The sequence below is a fragment of the Cupressus sempervirens genome, chromosome 10, assembly GCF_028749045.1.
Source record: "Cupressus sempervirens isolate cs-2001-9-10 chromosome 10, ASM2874904v1, whole genome shotgun sequence".
Classification (NCBI taxonomy): Eukaryota; Viridiplantae; Streptophyta; class Pinopsida; order Cupressales; family Cupressaceae; genus Cupressus; species Cupressus sempervirens.
In genome coordinates, this window is record NC_143127.1 from 502,533,494 (window position 1) to 502,550,355 (window position 16,862).

The 16,862-nt window shown below is 35.1% G+C and overlaps 1 protein-coding gene across 1 annotated transcript in view; it reads right to left on the reverse strand.

Moving 5' to 3' along the window:
- Positions 1-14,572, reverse strand: part of LOC149534865 (acetyl-coenzyme A synthetase, chloroplastic/glyoxysomal-like) — a 217,189-nt gene extending 202,617 nt beyond the window's left edge. Inside the window, exons 1-3 of the mRNA XM_089807220.1 lie at positions 13,735-14,572; positions 4,272-4,415; positions 3,902-4,057 (exon numbers count right to left, since the gene is read on the reverse strand). Of these exons, the coding sequence (XP_089663346.1) occupies positions 3,902-4,057; positions 4,272-4,415; positions 13,735-14,028 (594 nt within the window). The 5' untranslated portion in view covers positions 14,029-14,572. The remainder of the gene's footprint in view (positions 1-3,901; positions 4,058-4,271; positions 4,416-13,734) is intronic.
- Positions 14,573-16,862: the final 2,290 nt, after the last annotated feature.

Genomic DNA, 16,862 nt, shown 5'->3' on the forward strand with positions numbered 1-16,862 from the left:
GTTGGCTTTATTTAAATGTATTTTGACACATTGACGGCATGGCTTATAAGCTTCTTGTTTTTATGATACTATATGACATTCTACTCTTAACTCGTGCTTCTATGCTGCATAAATGTTTGTGTGTGTATAATATTTACATATTTTTGTACTAAAGAACCCAAAACCCTTTTCAAAATTTTGTCGTACCAATGAACTAGTTCTTCACACCCAAACCCAAATTGGCGTCCTACATTTAAAGCCAATAATACACCCAAGTTGCAAAAACTATAGAGAAGCATTGGAATCAAAATGTGAGAGCACTGGAATAATATCAATGATGAATAATGAAAATCAGGTCTGACCAGGCAATTTGTTACAAATAGACACTCTCTCTAAGAATCGTGGAGAACCCACCCAAAGCTGGAATTCACTGCAGATCATAGAGTCCTCTAGACCAACTAAGCTCATTTCCAACATCAAATATCCTCTTAGAATAGGCTGATAGTCAACAAGAAAGCTGAAGCCAACTACAAATACTTAAGTGACCAAAAACAGCAACATTACAGATTTGTCAACTGAATATTATTTTCAATCAACAAATATACTGATATGATTCGGCTACCTAATAAGGTTCCTTGAGCTAACCACATCAACCATCGCTAGAGTTGATAAGAAGGATCATCAAACAATATATCCAAGCATAGTTTGCAAATTCTCCAAGTACTCCCTGAGTTGTCGGGTACTCTCTATTTTTTTGCTGGGTGAGTACTCTCAAGTTTAACTCTTGTGTTTTTATAGACTCAAAAAGTCATGGGTTGAAATGTCAAAGAAGGTAAAATGATGGTTGAAATGTGTTTTTCATTACTGTTTTTGTTATAAATCCATGCATTTTCTCTTTTAAGACGTCAATTTTTTAATTAATACATTTTGTTATTGAATTTTTTATTTTACAAAACAAAATATTTATCTTCAAGAGATTTTAGTTTTCTGTTCTTTCTAAGTTGCCAAGTTTTCCCCATGTTTTTGTTGAGTTTTCTCCGAGTTTTTGCCAAGTTGAAATTTTTTTTGATTGCTAAGTACTCTTCGAGTCCGAATCTGAAAACTATGCATCCAAGTAACCTGAACCTCACACTTATGCCATTTAACCAAAAAAGTTGTGTTTACGAACATTTCTTATTAGTAGATGGTATCTTATGTCATCCTTAGTATCTCTAGCACCATTGGTCACATTGTCTGAAGCCTCCTTGTTCCCAAATAAGGGTGTTCCCACAAAGTCCAACTTTAGATGAATCGTCATATTCTTTGCCATGACCAAAGTTATCATATTTGCCCCCTCAAGAGTTGGAAATCAAGGAGCATTTCATCTTGACATGCCACATTTACTATGAAATCTAATGGAAATATCTATTCCTTCACAAGGACTCAAGCAAAAATCTCTCTACTTTCTTTTCTTGAGCTCTCTAACATCTTGATGATAAATCACACAGTGTAATCTAAAACGTTGATGCAAAAGACCAAACACAATCAAAATCCAAAAAAAGCTACAAGAAACATTATGGATTATGGAAAACTAATATCCTTGAACATCTAGACTAGTAGTGCCTATCCCTTTGTCAATAGAAGGTTATCATCCTTAGCACAAATCCTTGCAAGGGGCCTCTAAGAATCCTAGAGCAACGAGATTCGTCACTTTCTTCTTCCAACGCATATACAATTCTTTGTTAGCAATACCTTGCACATCGACATGAGTAGACATGATATAGCCTCTCATAACTTCTACCTCAATGAATTCCCCCTCATCACCGTGGTTCAAGTCCTCAAGAGCAAGTGGCTTGGCTCCTACTCCATTGAAATAGGTCTACTAGATGGCCACCCACCTCCTCCAACTCCCTCACCCCCATGCAAACTACAAGATAGACATGTATTACAGGCTTCCTCACTAATACAAGAGTTAATTTGAGTTGGATGTTAGGTGCAATTCTAAGGGAACTGCCTTGAACAAATTTAAACCCTTAGGCACTCCATAATGACAGCTACCATATCATGTATCAGCCCCTTCATAGTGATTGTTGATGACACTAAACAATCCTCCATTTCTACCCCGAATTGTGATACTAAAAGAGACCTCCCTAATTATCCTCCACTTATGCCCTTTGGAGTTCTTGTTCCCTGTACTTGTCTATTTGTATTGGTGTTCAGACCACCTATGTTGGTACTCCCCTATTATTTTTATTTGTGATTTTGTTTTTGGTTCTTCCCCTTTGTATGGCCTCTCTTCCTAGAATTTTCCTTGCAATTAGTGTATTTCTGAGTCCCGTCGACCTACTTTTTTTGTATTGCTAATCATTTACAAATATTCTACTCATACAAGCATCAACATAAGATGAATGCAAGCACAACCTTGAGACCAATATTGGCACTATTTGAACAACCATACTAAAAACCACCTATAGAATACCAAGAGTAGCAACTTAGAAATACACTTATTTAGAAATCACTACCACACTAGAAGCCAACTCTAAAAGACCAAAAGTCACAGCTAAAAATCCCATACTAGATGTCTCTTTGAGATTTCAACTTGGGTCTCTACAGTGAGAACTCAACACTTTAACCAGTTAAGCTCAACCCCTTGGACATTGACATACGTTTGGTCATTTGTGGACATTAGTATAGTTTTAATTTTTTGCTCTTACTTCCCAAACTTTGGAAAAAATTCAAATTTCTAATTTGAAAATAGCTTTTTGCTTCAGACAATTTCTAATTTCTAATCTCCAGTTTTGTTTTTTCCCTTTGTCCTTCTGACAAGAAAGGGGGAGATCTATGTATCAATGATATACATAATATACATTTTGCAATTTGATTTTGACAGTTGGATTTTTTTTTTAAATGGTTATTTTGTCGGCTTTGACAGTAGCTTTTTGCTTCAGATAATTTCTAATTTCTAATCTCCAGTTTTGTTTTTTTCCCTTTGTCCTTGTGACAAGAAAGGGGGAGATCTATGCATCAATTATATACATAATATACATTTTGCAATTTGATTTTGACAGTTGGATATTTTCTTTACAATGGCTATTTTGTTGGCTTTGACATTTGAATATTGTTTTGACAGTTGGATACTTTGACAGTGGTTATTTTGATAGTTGTTATTTTGCACTTAGTTATATTGAGTTGTTTTGATCAATAATTGTTATGTTTTATTATTGACACTGATACAATGATCATCTTCCATCTTGTTGTTGAACAACAATCATTTTCCACAAATGATGCAAATTGTAGGGAAACTTTGGGGGACAACACTCTCAACTGTGGATTTAAATGTGTTGTGTGGAGAAGCAATTTTCAGTGACCAACCACCTATTACAGTCAAAGAAATACGAATAGGACAGTATCAGAATTGGATCATTAACATTGAAGGGATTAATACAATAGGAAAAGGTTGATTAGGAGACATGGCCAGACATATGTACAGAGAGCGAGGCTAGAAATGTAACTTGCCTCATGTTCTCTTCCTTTAAGTTACAAAGGCCGGACATTCTACAGGAAGTTTTAATATTAGTAATGCCCAGAGTTAAAGCAATAAAGTACCCCCATTTGCACACTACATGTCGGTTGATCTATTAATTTTAAGGTACTCCAATTGTTCTCCTTACTATGATGACCTTACTTGTATATGTGCATAGGTCCACTATTTGTATGGGCTTAGACCATATGAAAGGAAGCCATTGGATATGAACATTCCATAGCCAGTAATACAGGTCCGTATTCTTTTTTAACTGACAACCTGCAGCAGTAGCTACAAGTAGCATATGATTCTTCTCAAATCAAAAAGCCTGGCAACATAAAGTGTATTTCATAAAGTTGAAGTTCACAATTCATCTTAAACTAGTATCTTGTAGAAAAATAGATGGTGAGAAGTGCATACCTGGCAAACCTTCATGAGTGTTTCATTATAGGTTAACTGTCCATCACAACCAGGGTCATTGCCCTCCCAGTAAATTGCAATGTCATTGACTTTTCCAGCCTTAATATGTCTATCTAATGCATTATAGCATATATTTGTAACTCCGCCTTTGAACCACTAAAAAGAAAATTATCTAGCATCAGTGCATGACTCATAATACTTTCAACAACCAATTATAACACAATAGAGTAATAAATTGGTCAAACCAAGAATAGTTAGAGAAATGTGCATAAGCGTAGATTTGACTAAAGTATTCTATAAGTAACTAACACTAGTGAAAATCTACTCTGATTTTCAGAACAAAAATATCGAAATTCTTTTTTGAACTTACCTCAACTTCTATTCTTCCATTGCGCACATCAAAATTCTGAGAGCAAATTTCTGAGCCCCATTTAGCATTCCAGTGAAATTGAGATGCAATATCAGCCCAGAAACCAGCTGGATCCTGAATAGATCTATTGTACATGGATAGATACTGAAAATTTTGGCAACAAAACTAATCAATGCCAATGCTCCTGGCGTTTTTTGAAAACATAAATTACATTGCCATATGTATCCTAGAAAAAACTAGGTACTAGCAAGACTAACAGCATAACCCCAGGTGAATTAATTATTCTGGCTATTAATATAAATTCAGAAAGACTGAAGCCTGAACTTTACTCGTTTAAATTTTTCAACAAAATGAAAAAAACTTCAAAGCAATAATAATGCATTTAATATGCAAAGGGTTGCAATGATAAACGTTGATCTTTTATTATTGTTGTTCACTACTGCATAAACATTCAAGTATTACATAGTTAGGAATCACGAAAAATTTGCGGGATTTACAAAAATATTAAAAAGGGACAACACAATGATGGAATGTCATTTTTGATGGGTTACCCAGTTCGGACCCTGCTGCCTGGATCCAGGTTCGCGCCCGCCTTTGCTGCAGGTCCAGGCAAGGTCCTTATTTTGGTCTGCAGGTCCACTCAGTTCCACGTTGGCGCAGACCCAGGCAGACCCATAGTCCAAAATAAGGTCCCTGTCCAGACCAGCACAGACCCAGGCGGAGCCATAGTCCAAATTAAGAACCCTACCCGGACCGGCACAGACCCAGACGGACCCACAGTCCAAATATAGGACCCTGGCTGAACCCGCAGCAAACCCGAGTGAACCCAAACAGATCCATGGCAAACCCAGGAGGACCCACGGCTAACCAAGGAGGACCCGTGGGTTTCTCTTATCCTTTTCTATATATATATATATATATATATATATATATATATATATATTATAATTACACCTCTTTAGGGGATGGGGGTGCAAGTTTCTGGGACAGGGGGACAAAGGGGCCTTAATTTGGTGACGAAGGGGGGACGGCAGAGGGACGGTAGCGGGGGACGGGAGGGGTTGTATATACTATAGATATGGCAATTAAAATGCTAGTTATGAAATGTATTGCAATATAAGATACAAATATGTAAAAGAGTAAATGCTTGAACATTGCATTGAATTGGATCATCGAACATTGAACATAAGTAGTCAAATCAGCAAATAGTCAACACCAGGGCATGCCCCCATCCTTGGTGAAGGTGACAGAATTTGGTGGCGCTGCTGGGGGCGGGGGAACGGAGTTCCTTAGTCCTTGGTGCATCCCCATCTTTGAGACGTGGGGCAAAAAGGGGGGGTGCGTCCTCGTGTTATATATATACTCACAAACCCACCCACGAACCCAAATGGGAAAAAAATTGCCCAAACCCACAAACTCGAACCCGAATCCATCCTTGAACCCAAACTGGTAACTTAGCATTTTTGTGTTCTTGAATTCCAGCATAGCATTACAAGAGTTAATATGCATCTTCTTCACATCCCAGTAAACAAGGTGACAATTTTATCTTCCAGTTTGATAGTAGAGTTGTTTAATGAACAAATGAAAAAACAAGATAAATGGTGCTAATGGAAAAGGGTTCTTTGCCAATGACATCTCATCTCATGTTGCTCACTCTCCTTATTACAAGGAGGTCATGGCCATTGAATTTAAAATCAAGGCCCTCACGTGTACAATTAGGGGAGGTGAAATTAAGCACATATGTCTTGGACAAGAACTATTCCAATATGAACATTGTATGGAGATAGTTATAAAACGTGAATCACAAGTAAATGAGCATTATGCATCATACGATCATCAATATCATGGTAACATTTACAAAAAACCCTTACTTCCTTCGGGCTGGTTGTTTGAAGCAGCACAAAGAATACAGTTTTAGTTTCATATTGTCAAATATGTATTGAGAAGGTTGACACTAAGAAAATGATGTAAGTTGTGACAAATATGGTCTACATGTGCAAGCCAATGAAAAAGTTAATTGGAGCTATCTACAGACATAACATAGCCATTGGACCCCTTTTTGTGTGCATGCCATGAATCATACATTGAAGGACATGTGGAAAATTGATTTGATATAAAAGGCAGCACTTGATGTGAGAGATCTGAAAACATCTATATAATCAACACACATTGCATGCACAAGTTTGTAATGTCCTCTTATGTAATCTATTGAGAATATAAGACTATTTACTTATAATTTAATTGCAAGTGACTTCTTTTTAATTAAATCTTTACTTATAAAATAAATACAATGTCTTGATACTTTCCAAGATTTATATTGATTAGACCATTTATAATAATGATCTTTCAACTCAATCAATTATCCTTATGAATGGCTATAAATCAACTACACTATAATCAATGTACTCTAACTTGGTGTACCTTGTATCACGCAATCAATGTATATGCAATGGATATTTTTTTTATTCAGATCTGCAATATATGAACCTTATTGACTTGATATCATGGAGTTTATCTTGCTGATACTACTTGTCTATTAATGATAATCTTTCAAGTTTTCAACTCATTCAATTATTCTTATGAACTACCATAAATCAAATGCACTATAATTGATATACTCAAACTTGATAAACCTTGTATCATGCAATCAATGTATATGCAATGGATATTTTCCATATTCAGATATGCAATATGTGATGTGAACCTTATTGACTTGATATTATGGAGTTTATCTTGCTGATACTACTTGTATAATAATGATAATCTTTCAATTCATTCATTTATCCTTGTGAATTTCTATAAATCGAATGTGCTATAATCAATATACTCTGACTCGATGAATCTTGTATCATGCAATGGGTATCTTGGATTATCAGATCTGCAATATATGAACCTTATCAAATTTGATATTATGGTGTTTTTTCTATCTCAGACATAGCCATGTGAGTTATGGATTTGATCTCTTCCTTGTCACGTATGGTGCTGAAACAATAATTACTGTTCCTGATATACTTCAATGTATGCAATGATGCTGCAGTTTTGAGACCTCCCACTCCAAGATGAATGTTTGTACGACATAATAATTAAAATGTTGATGTATTTTGGTGTTGTTCTTGCTTGATATCTTTTAATATGAGCAATGCTTGCCTTCAGAAGGCTACTGCTCAATTAGAGAGATTCAAATATGGATGAAATAATAACCTTAGGAAAAAAATGAATTCTCTTTTTAGTTGGTATTGTTTCTTTAATGGTCATCTTAGTTGATCTTTAGTTTATTAAGTAGTTTCTATTTTTGTCTTTTGTTCATGATTGTTTCTTTTAGAAACATCATCTTTGTATATCTATAAAGGAGCTTTCATCTCCTTTGTTTAATACAACTACTACAACATTGATTTACCATAACATGGTATCAAAGCAAATTGAGGGGATTTCATAAAATTTGGCGATATTTTTAAGAAAAAATTTCAGCCTCTTCCAATCTGAAAATTTTTCCAGAAATTTGTTTTCCAATTTTTTAAATAAATTTTATAAGAGGTATTTTATGAAATTTTGTGCTCTATCTTCAAAGATTTTTGCCGATAATCATGACCCTAGCCAAGGGTTTTAATTGCACGATTTCTTGGTTTGGGCAAAAGTCTCTAATTTTTTAAGATTGCATGTGAGTTGCATTTTGCTGCATGTGCTGGTTTATCATGCAAAGTCTCGTGTTTTGCCGCATGAAGATTTTTCCCTTAAAATAATTTCTGATGGGTTTTCATAATTTTTCCCTTTAAAAATTATTTGATGGCTTTTCATAATTTTTTCCCTAAAAAAATTTTCTGATGGGTTTTCATAATTTGTTTTCCTTAAAAAATTATTTGATGGGTTTTCATAATTTTATTGCTTTAAAAAATTATTTGATGGGTTTTCATAGTGTTTTTCCTAAAAAAAATTATTTGATGGGTTTTCAGAATTTTTTCGCTTAAAAAATTATTTGATGGGTTTTCATTGTTTTTTCCTTAAAAAATTATTTGATGTGTTTTCATGAATTTTTCCCTTTAAAAAATTTTGATTTTGTAATTCTCAAAGTTGTGTGAGACTACTTTGAGGGTTTATAATTTTTAACTCAAAAATGATATGTTAGGTTTTACCATTTTTCCTAAAAAAATGAAGCTTTGTAATCTCTAATCCGTGTCTCAAATTTTGTTGTCTGGTTTTGATCGATTTTCACCTCAAAAATCCTATGCTCCACGGGGACGCATTTCCTGGGGTTTTACCCTCGTACCCGTACCGGGGACGAAACGGGGACGCGAGGACGGATTTTGGCCGTCCCTTGAGTCGTCCCCTTTTTGAAAAATTCAGAAACGTCCCTGAAACGGCCAATTTTTTTTGGCAGGAAACTTGGGGACGGCCAGCAGTATCGGGGACGGTTTTTCTGTCCCTTATCCGTCCCCGAAACTGCTGGCCGTCCCCTTTTTTCCAGTCAATCTGGTAAAGGCAAACCATCCCCAAAAAAACATTTTTTTCTAATTTTTGTTGTTCGTGTGGCCCCTAGTCATCTTAAAGACATAATAACAATATGCAACCCATATTTGGTCCATTAAAACACTAACTCTTCTACTCATTTTTCGATTTAACATACTTGCTAAGAGGAAGGGAAAAAACATAAGAGCAGTAGCAGCAATGAGCAAAGATTGTGTTTAGTGAGGAAAGATTGCGTTTGGTATTTACTATTTACTAACTATTTTAGTTGGACTTCTCTTTATTTCATTCTGATTTCAGCATGATACTTGAAGCCTTTAGGCATTTTAATTTTTGCTATATATGTATGTGATATTGTTATAATGGAAGCACTTAGTATTTGCCATTTGATAATATTCCATGTATTTATCTTTTAAAATGTCTATGGTGAATGGTTTATCAATGTTATGATATATATATTTGAATTTTGTCTCTTTATTAAAAAAATCCCCTATGTTTTTAATCGCCGTCCCTTGATGTCCCGTCCCCTAAATTTTGGCTTCGACCCGTACCCGTACCGGAAACACGTCCCCATCCCGGAAACTCCGTGGAACATAGCAAAAATCAAGTCTAGTTTTTCCAAATTTTCTCCTAAAACAATCATAGCTTTTTGCAGTCAGTTTTGAAGCATCGTGCTCATTGACTAAGTTTGGAGGGTTTGTCGATTTTTCCTCAAAATCATGCTAGTTGTTCTCAGTGTTTGTCTCTGTCTCCAGGGAAGAGCAACTTTGTTGTTCAACATTAGGTTGGATGTTTTGTGATGATTTTTGGTCAAATATTTTGTTGATTCTAGGAGGATTAGTGCCAAACTCATCTCAATGGCAGAGGCGGTGGCTGAGTCAATGGCAGACTCGTCTCTTTTTGCAAAGCATTTTGAAGAATAGGGTACCCTTCTCTGTTCTTTTTTGGACAGATTTTGGCTTCTTAGTCGTCAACATTTTGCAAATCCAAGAAGGGTCTTAGCAGCAACAAAATGCTATTTAGAATTTATGAGCAAAAGACAACTGCTAGACAATGACCTTTAAGGGGGGATATTAGAAGATTGCAATGTTTTTTTAATGGTCATCTTAGTTAGTCTATAGTTTATTAATTAGTTTATATTTTCATCTTTAGTTCATGATTGTTTCTTTTAGAAACATTGTCTTTGTAAATCTATAAAGGAGCTTTCATCTCCTTTGTTTTATACAACTACAACAACACTGATTTACCATAACAGTGGGAGTTATGGATTTGATCTTCTCCTTGTCACTTATGGTGCTGAAACAATAACTAGTATTACTGTTCCTTATATACTTTACTGTATGCAATGATGCCGCAGTTTCGGTTCGAACAGACCTCCCACTCCAAGATGATTGTTTGTTTGATATAATAATCAAAATGTTTATGTATTTTGGTGTTGTTCTTGATTGATATCTTTTAATATGTGCACATGATTGCCTTCATAAGGCTACCTCTCAATTAAAGAGATTCAAATATGGATGAAATAATAAATAACAATGTTTGATGATTTCTTCCTTCATCTCATCAACCTGCCTTGATATCAGTTTATTTGGTTTGGAAGAATTTGACTCTTCTCAAGAGCATATCCTTTGATTCAAACTTGTTTTACTAACAAATTAGATTAACCCTTAATGAATTGTACCTCTTGGTTAATATAATTACTACCCTTGATAAGATAAGTTTATTAATGTCCAACAAGGGACCACCAAAAGGTTCTAAGGGACTAAAGGCTTACAAACAAGAAAACAACCTACAACAGAAGCACCAAATGGTGTCCAAGAAAGAGAAAGCAAGAAAGCAAAAGAAAACTGCAAAGGAAAGGACCTTTATTAATTTCCTCTAATAAATCTTAGTTGTTGTCTCCTCTGTGGAACATAGTCACAACTTTTAACACTTCAATATTATTATTGTTCAAGTTTATGAACCACTCTTTGTTCTTCATACGACAATCTCTAATTTTCTATATCTTTAAGTAATGCCTATAGAAGTTAATCGCATGGGAATTGATATGTTTGATTGTATCAACTATTTGGAGTGAAACATTTCAAACAAGAATATTATTGGATTCTATCAAAGAGATGCATTCCTTAGCAGTGTGGTAGGATTTGTCCTCCAACATAGACAAAATATGACAGCAGGAATTTATATGCCAGACATCAAGAATTATTGAACAACCAAGACAGTTGTCATTCTTGGAGATTACCAACAACTGGTGGCAAAAGTATGAAGGAAAATCGCATTAAGAGGAAGGTTTTTGGAAGCCCTATAAATCCCAATTGTTCTAAACCATGGAAACTCTGTTGAGGACTTCTTGGCTTGGCACGAAAAATAATTGAAGTAGCTGTCTTTTGTTATTAAGATTGGGGACATTATATTGTTCGAACTTGTGAATTAATCTGCTCTATTCTGGAAATGAAAGTAAATCAACTGTGCTATAAAAATATGCTATCTCTGTTATATGAAAATTATGTATGCCATATATGAGTTGAAGTAAGTTTGTCAAAGAGAACTTGGATTTAACTTCATTCATTTGGAAAGATTAAGGACAATACTGTTGTTTTCCTATTATATCTGTTTGGGAATATTTCATTTGTTTTACCTAGTCTTGTTGCAATCATATCAATCAATCAATAAAAGGGAGTGTATCATTCCAAACCAAATTGCATTCAGCTCTTCACTGCCTTCACTGGCTTGATGTGGATCAAGTGTTGATCTCCCCTAATGGAATTGGTGGAATGGGATTAGGTTTGACCTCAATTAGACTGCCTACCCTAGTTCACACATTTCAATATCCCAAAATGTATAACCCCCATACAACAAAGAGACAATAAGAAATATTTGGAAACTACCCCTTGGACAAAAACTCGTCCCCCATGTCAGTTGGTAATTTTAGAAACATGGAAGAAAAGGAAAGAACAGACAGACCCTATAATTCTAAAAAGTAAGGTAACGTGAAGAAAGTAGACAAATGTTGCAAAGAATTTGGAACAAGTGTTATTAGCAGAATGATTTACTACAAAGATAGAAATAGCTAATGAAAGATAAAATAGCCATTATCAAAGGACAACACAAAGAAAGCCTAAGAGAAGAGAAAGTAGCCATTACCAAAGGATGACACCAAGAAAACTCATGTCAGCTTCAACACGGGATTCAAACAGCAGCAGCACAAATAATAACAGGAAATGTAGGCCTAATACACATCCATCCATGGAAATAGACAGGATGAAACTTCCCCTGCTAGGTAAAGACAACAAAGATACACGAGAATATTTAATTGTACTAGAAACCTATTGAGGATGGGGATTATCAACCCTGACCTACACTATTGAATTTGTTGGGATTCTAAACGATGATGCATTAAATGGCATATCAAGATCAGTCCACTACATACCCTCAGCTAGAATGACATAAAGCAGAAATTCAAGATATGTACCTTCAAGGAAATGTTCAAATTCACCAAGAATAATACCTCCCAGATGTAGTATCAAAGATAGCTAGGATTAGGAAGTGATGCAAATGGCAACGGGGTGGTACCGACTCCAAATTTGGTTAGGAAGGGACACATCTCCCCATCATATGCCCTGCTATACCATATATGTATACATGTACACAATTGACCAACACAAGATGATATGAATGAATATATGAGATGAATAGCATAGTATGAACATGAGAGATGATAACAGATGATGTAATGTCCTACATGATATAATATGTAACATCAATTTTAATATCTGTATCTGACAATAAATGGTAGAATAATGTTCTGTTAAAATTGTTTGAAATGACCTCTATTCTACTCTGACATTAATTCTGAGACTTCAGACTTCTCAAAAAGAGGTCACCAGCCACTTGGCCTAATAAATCTTGCTAACAACTCTTTTTCCCCTTTTCCCTGAATTAGAATAGAAGAAGCTAACCTACTACAGAGGTTCTTCTGAGATTCAAACCATCTCAAAATTTTCCGTTGTGAAATTGATTGTGGGTGCTTTGAACTTAATCATTTAATACTGTAGATGAATAGGGTACCAATGGAGCTGCAGATATGATGGGTTTATTAATCAACAAGCAGTGGCTTTCTTGTTTCCAACAGTTGTAACAATGTAAACTGGCACAGCGTCCACAATGCATTTTCCTCATGTAGGCCAAAACCTACATCTCATATACCTAGTTCCAATGTTTGATAACGTGCAGGCAGATAGGAGATCCATTCAGATCAACAGAAACTCCACATCAGACAAAAGGCAGCTGCAGAAACGACCCGTATCTTGCTGGAACGAAGATAGGAACTGTTGTCTAATCTTTTAAACCTCTTCAGCCCAGACTGAACTATAGAAGATTTTAATATATCATTTTGGGCTGCGTGCTTTGAGATTTTTGGTGTCTTGTTTACGAAGTTTGTTTCGTAAAAATCTGGTGGGCTATAATCAGACACCATAGTTTATGTAAAATTTTGTATCTCGCTGTATGACCAATTCATGATTTATTATGCAGGTGTATGCATATAGTTTCATCATTTAGCCAGAAAAGGCAAATTGAAAAGAAATTGACTTCATAACTGACTGCAATGGTATTGAGAAACTAAATTGTATAGAGTGAAGTTATTACAGCAGCGGCAAAGTGGGGATAATAGAGAATAAAATGGGAAGCGAATGTAGTAGAAAAGGGAGGTCTGCGGCCGATTGGAGTGATGCTGAAAAAAGGATTTCATTCTACAGAGCAAGTGAACTGCCACCAGATCCATTTTTACTACAGACGAACAAAAAGCTCCAAAAATTCTTCAAGGACACACAATTTTCAGTGTATTCCAATTTCCACATATTAGTTTAAGCTTGCATACAGGTTTATATTACAAAAATTCAGAGCTCCCAAAAGAGCAAGGTTCTACCACTATGCTCTGTATCGTTAATTTGAGGAAAAGATGAAACAACTCAGAATGAAAAAACTCAGAGAAAGGCTTTACTTGATCGAGAGAGGATATCAAGGCCTGATTTTTGAATTGGTCAGAGGGCAACACGAGATCCCCATCGGCAATGTCTTGTGCCATTGATTTCACTTCTCCTGCGGGATGTGATATATTTGCTGTGACAGGCGGCATTCCTCTTCGCAGCCTACTCGACATCAATTTCCTCCTACAGATGCGGCGACCAGTACAAACCAAACTTTCAGTGGGATATCCAAACTTTTCAGGTAGATCAATCGAACTGCTGGATCCCCCAATCAACCCAAAAAACCTCGTAGATTGCGCACATGCCATAAGACCAGCGAACCTTTTTTTTTTAATTAATTGTAGATAACGATGAAACACGGTCACATTTACTCTCGCCGGACTTTTAAAAGGCTCTAAACTTTCTCCATTTATTTAGTTCCTTTTCACCTGGTTTTTGACAAGAAGCCCCCAACTAATTGGATCCCATCAATATTTTATATTCAACTATTTCGTTTGCCATTACGATGCATTCGTTCGGGCGTGGACTTTCTGTTTGTTTACGTCCAACGGCCTGCAGAATTGGAATGAACAAAGTTTCTGATTTTCAATCAAATAAAACTAGGCCTAATGGCGTGACTGCAATCTGGGCCCACCTGATGCATGTGTTTGTCCTCGTTCACGATTAAAATTCCCTCGGATTGTAAGATCTTAATCCAACACGAATTGTAAAAAGTTACGCAATAACCACCCTGGAAAAAGGAATTTATATATTTCGTTGCTCCTCGTGGTCCCCCATTGAATAGGAACTGCTCGCAAGCTGAGCAGCTTTTGGGGATTGCGTCTCTGTACTAATTATGACACTCGCTAGGGTAAAATATATTTGCATCAGCTGGTATATGTGTCATGTATGGCATTTGATGCATCCATTGGGCATGGCATGTGACGTCTTCATTCTTACTTCAAAAATAAATGAAGATGGGACTAGAAAATTAATAAGACTCTTTTTGGTTAGTTGGGGTGGAGAGAAATAGAGAGAATTTAGAAACAATTAATTACAAGTAATCTCAAAGTCAAGAGATTTGTGCCTATGAAATTCTATCAGCTGAAATCGGGACTTTTCTGTTAGAGGCTTCAACGGTAATGCGGTTACTTAGTGACTTAAAGAAGATTGAAAATATGCAGGATAATCGCTTGCCGAAAATTGTGAAATGAGAAGCTCTTAACCAAAGGAAGAAAACATGGACAAAGAAAAACATTAAATGGTTAGTTAAATGGAACATCAAGTTACAGGATTGCCCGAACAAAAATGCGGACATAAGAAAGTTTGTCAGAGGGAAGTTTCATAATGTCATGTGGAACAATAATATGAGTAGTAAAAAAGCCTATTATATTAAAGAATTCAATTCAACCAGGGAACTTGGTGAAATAGCGTCCCTTGGAGTTGGTATTAAAGGATAGGCAAGGTTATTAGTGGCACAGTTGAGGACGGGATCATCAGCGCAAGTGCAAGATGGGAAGATGGAAGAGGCCCAAAGAGTTTTGGGAGGAGAAATTTTGCATATTTTGCAAGTCAGGAGCGGTTGAAACGAAATGGCATTTTTTCTCAGAATGTGCGGCATACGACAACCTCTGATTTCTCTATGATGTCCTCTTGAAGGCAGAAAACATGCATAGCTTATTTGAAGGGGACAAGCTAAAGTAGACTATTGGTTTTTTTGTTAAGATCCATATCAAAAGATTAGAAATGGAAAGGAATTTGGAAATTATCTAGTGCGATTGTTCTTTGGTCCCTTACACTCTCTGGTTTGGTGGACGTCATTAAAAAAGCATTCATTCATTCAAGTCTGACACCCACCACAATGCATTTGTCATCATTTTTATAACTTTTAGACAATCAAACTTTTTTTTGAAGGGTTTTAATTAATTTATATATTTAAGTTTTAATCAATCAAACTTCGTAAGCATTTTTAATTAATTAATATTTTTAACTTTTAAGTCAAATTTTTTCTAGCTTGGATAACATTATAACAATATGGATTTTGAAATAAATAGAGTCTATAAATATTATTAAAATTTAATTTAGATTTTAAATTTATTATGGAATATTTTATAAATATAAATATTTATATTTCTCTTAACTTGTATTACTTTAAAATTAACAATTTCTATTAAAAAAAATTAAAATTATTTAATGAGTTTTAAGTTAGTATATTAAAATTTGACATTTTATTTATTTTAACTATTCTAATGTACCTAAATATTTAATTGAAAATATTAATTTTTAAAAACTTAAATATATAGTTTTATATAAAAAAGATAAATCAAATAATAAAAAAGATACATTTGTAACTTATGCAAGTTGCCCGAAACTGGTAGACACATTCTTTTTTGTTATTTATTTGCCAAAGAGATCTGGAATATGTTTGGTATTTTTTATCCTATTAATGTGAATATTCTTGATATTGTTACTGGTCATATCAATGGCCTTAACAAGGATGCCAATTTTTTTTGGAATATGTTGTCTTCTAACATCCTCTGGCAGATCTGGAAGTGCAGGAACGAGGAAAGGTTTCAAGGTAAGCCGAGAGTTCTTACTGAGTTTTTTTTAAAACTCACACATTTTAAAATCTTTCTGCAGGTCCATACCACCATGATGATTGAAAAAGAGAAGCTAAGAAGATTTCTTAAGGATGGGCACGCCACCTTCTTCTTCTACAAGTTAAAGCATGGCTTTGAGTGGACGAGAACCCTTGATGATCTCCAGATTTTTGAACAAACCTACAAAAGAGTGAACAAAGAAATCAGGAAAAATGTCAATACTAGGAAGGAGGAGTTGTTTATGTTGACTCAGATCCAGGAGTGCAAAAGTATTGTGTGGATGGAAGGCCTGCTTGAGTGGACTACTTGGGTTGATACCCACTATGATGTCCTACATTAGCTTTTCAGTTACTTCTTTTTGAGTTGTTTGTAATTATGATACTTTGATCTTGGGTTGAGGCTTTGCCTCTTTGTTGATACTCGGTGAACTTTCTATAATATTTTTGATCTCTCTATAGTTAATATTAAAAAAAAAAAATTAAGAAAATATAGAATGAACATTTTAATTTAAATATTGAAAATATTACTTAAACAAGTGACACATGGCGTGGTATTTACCACTA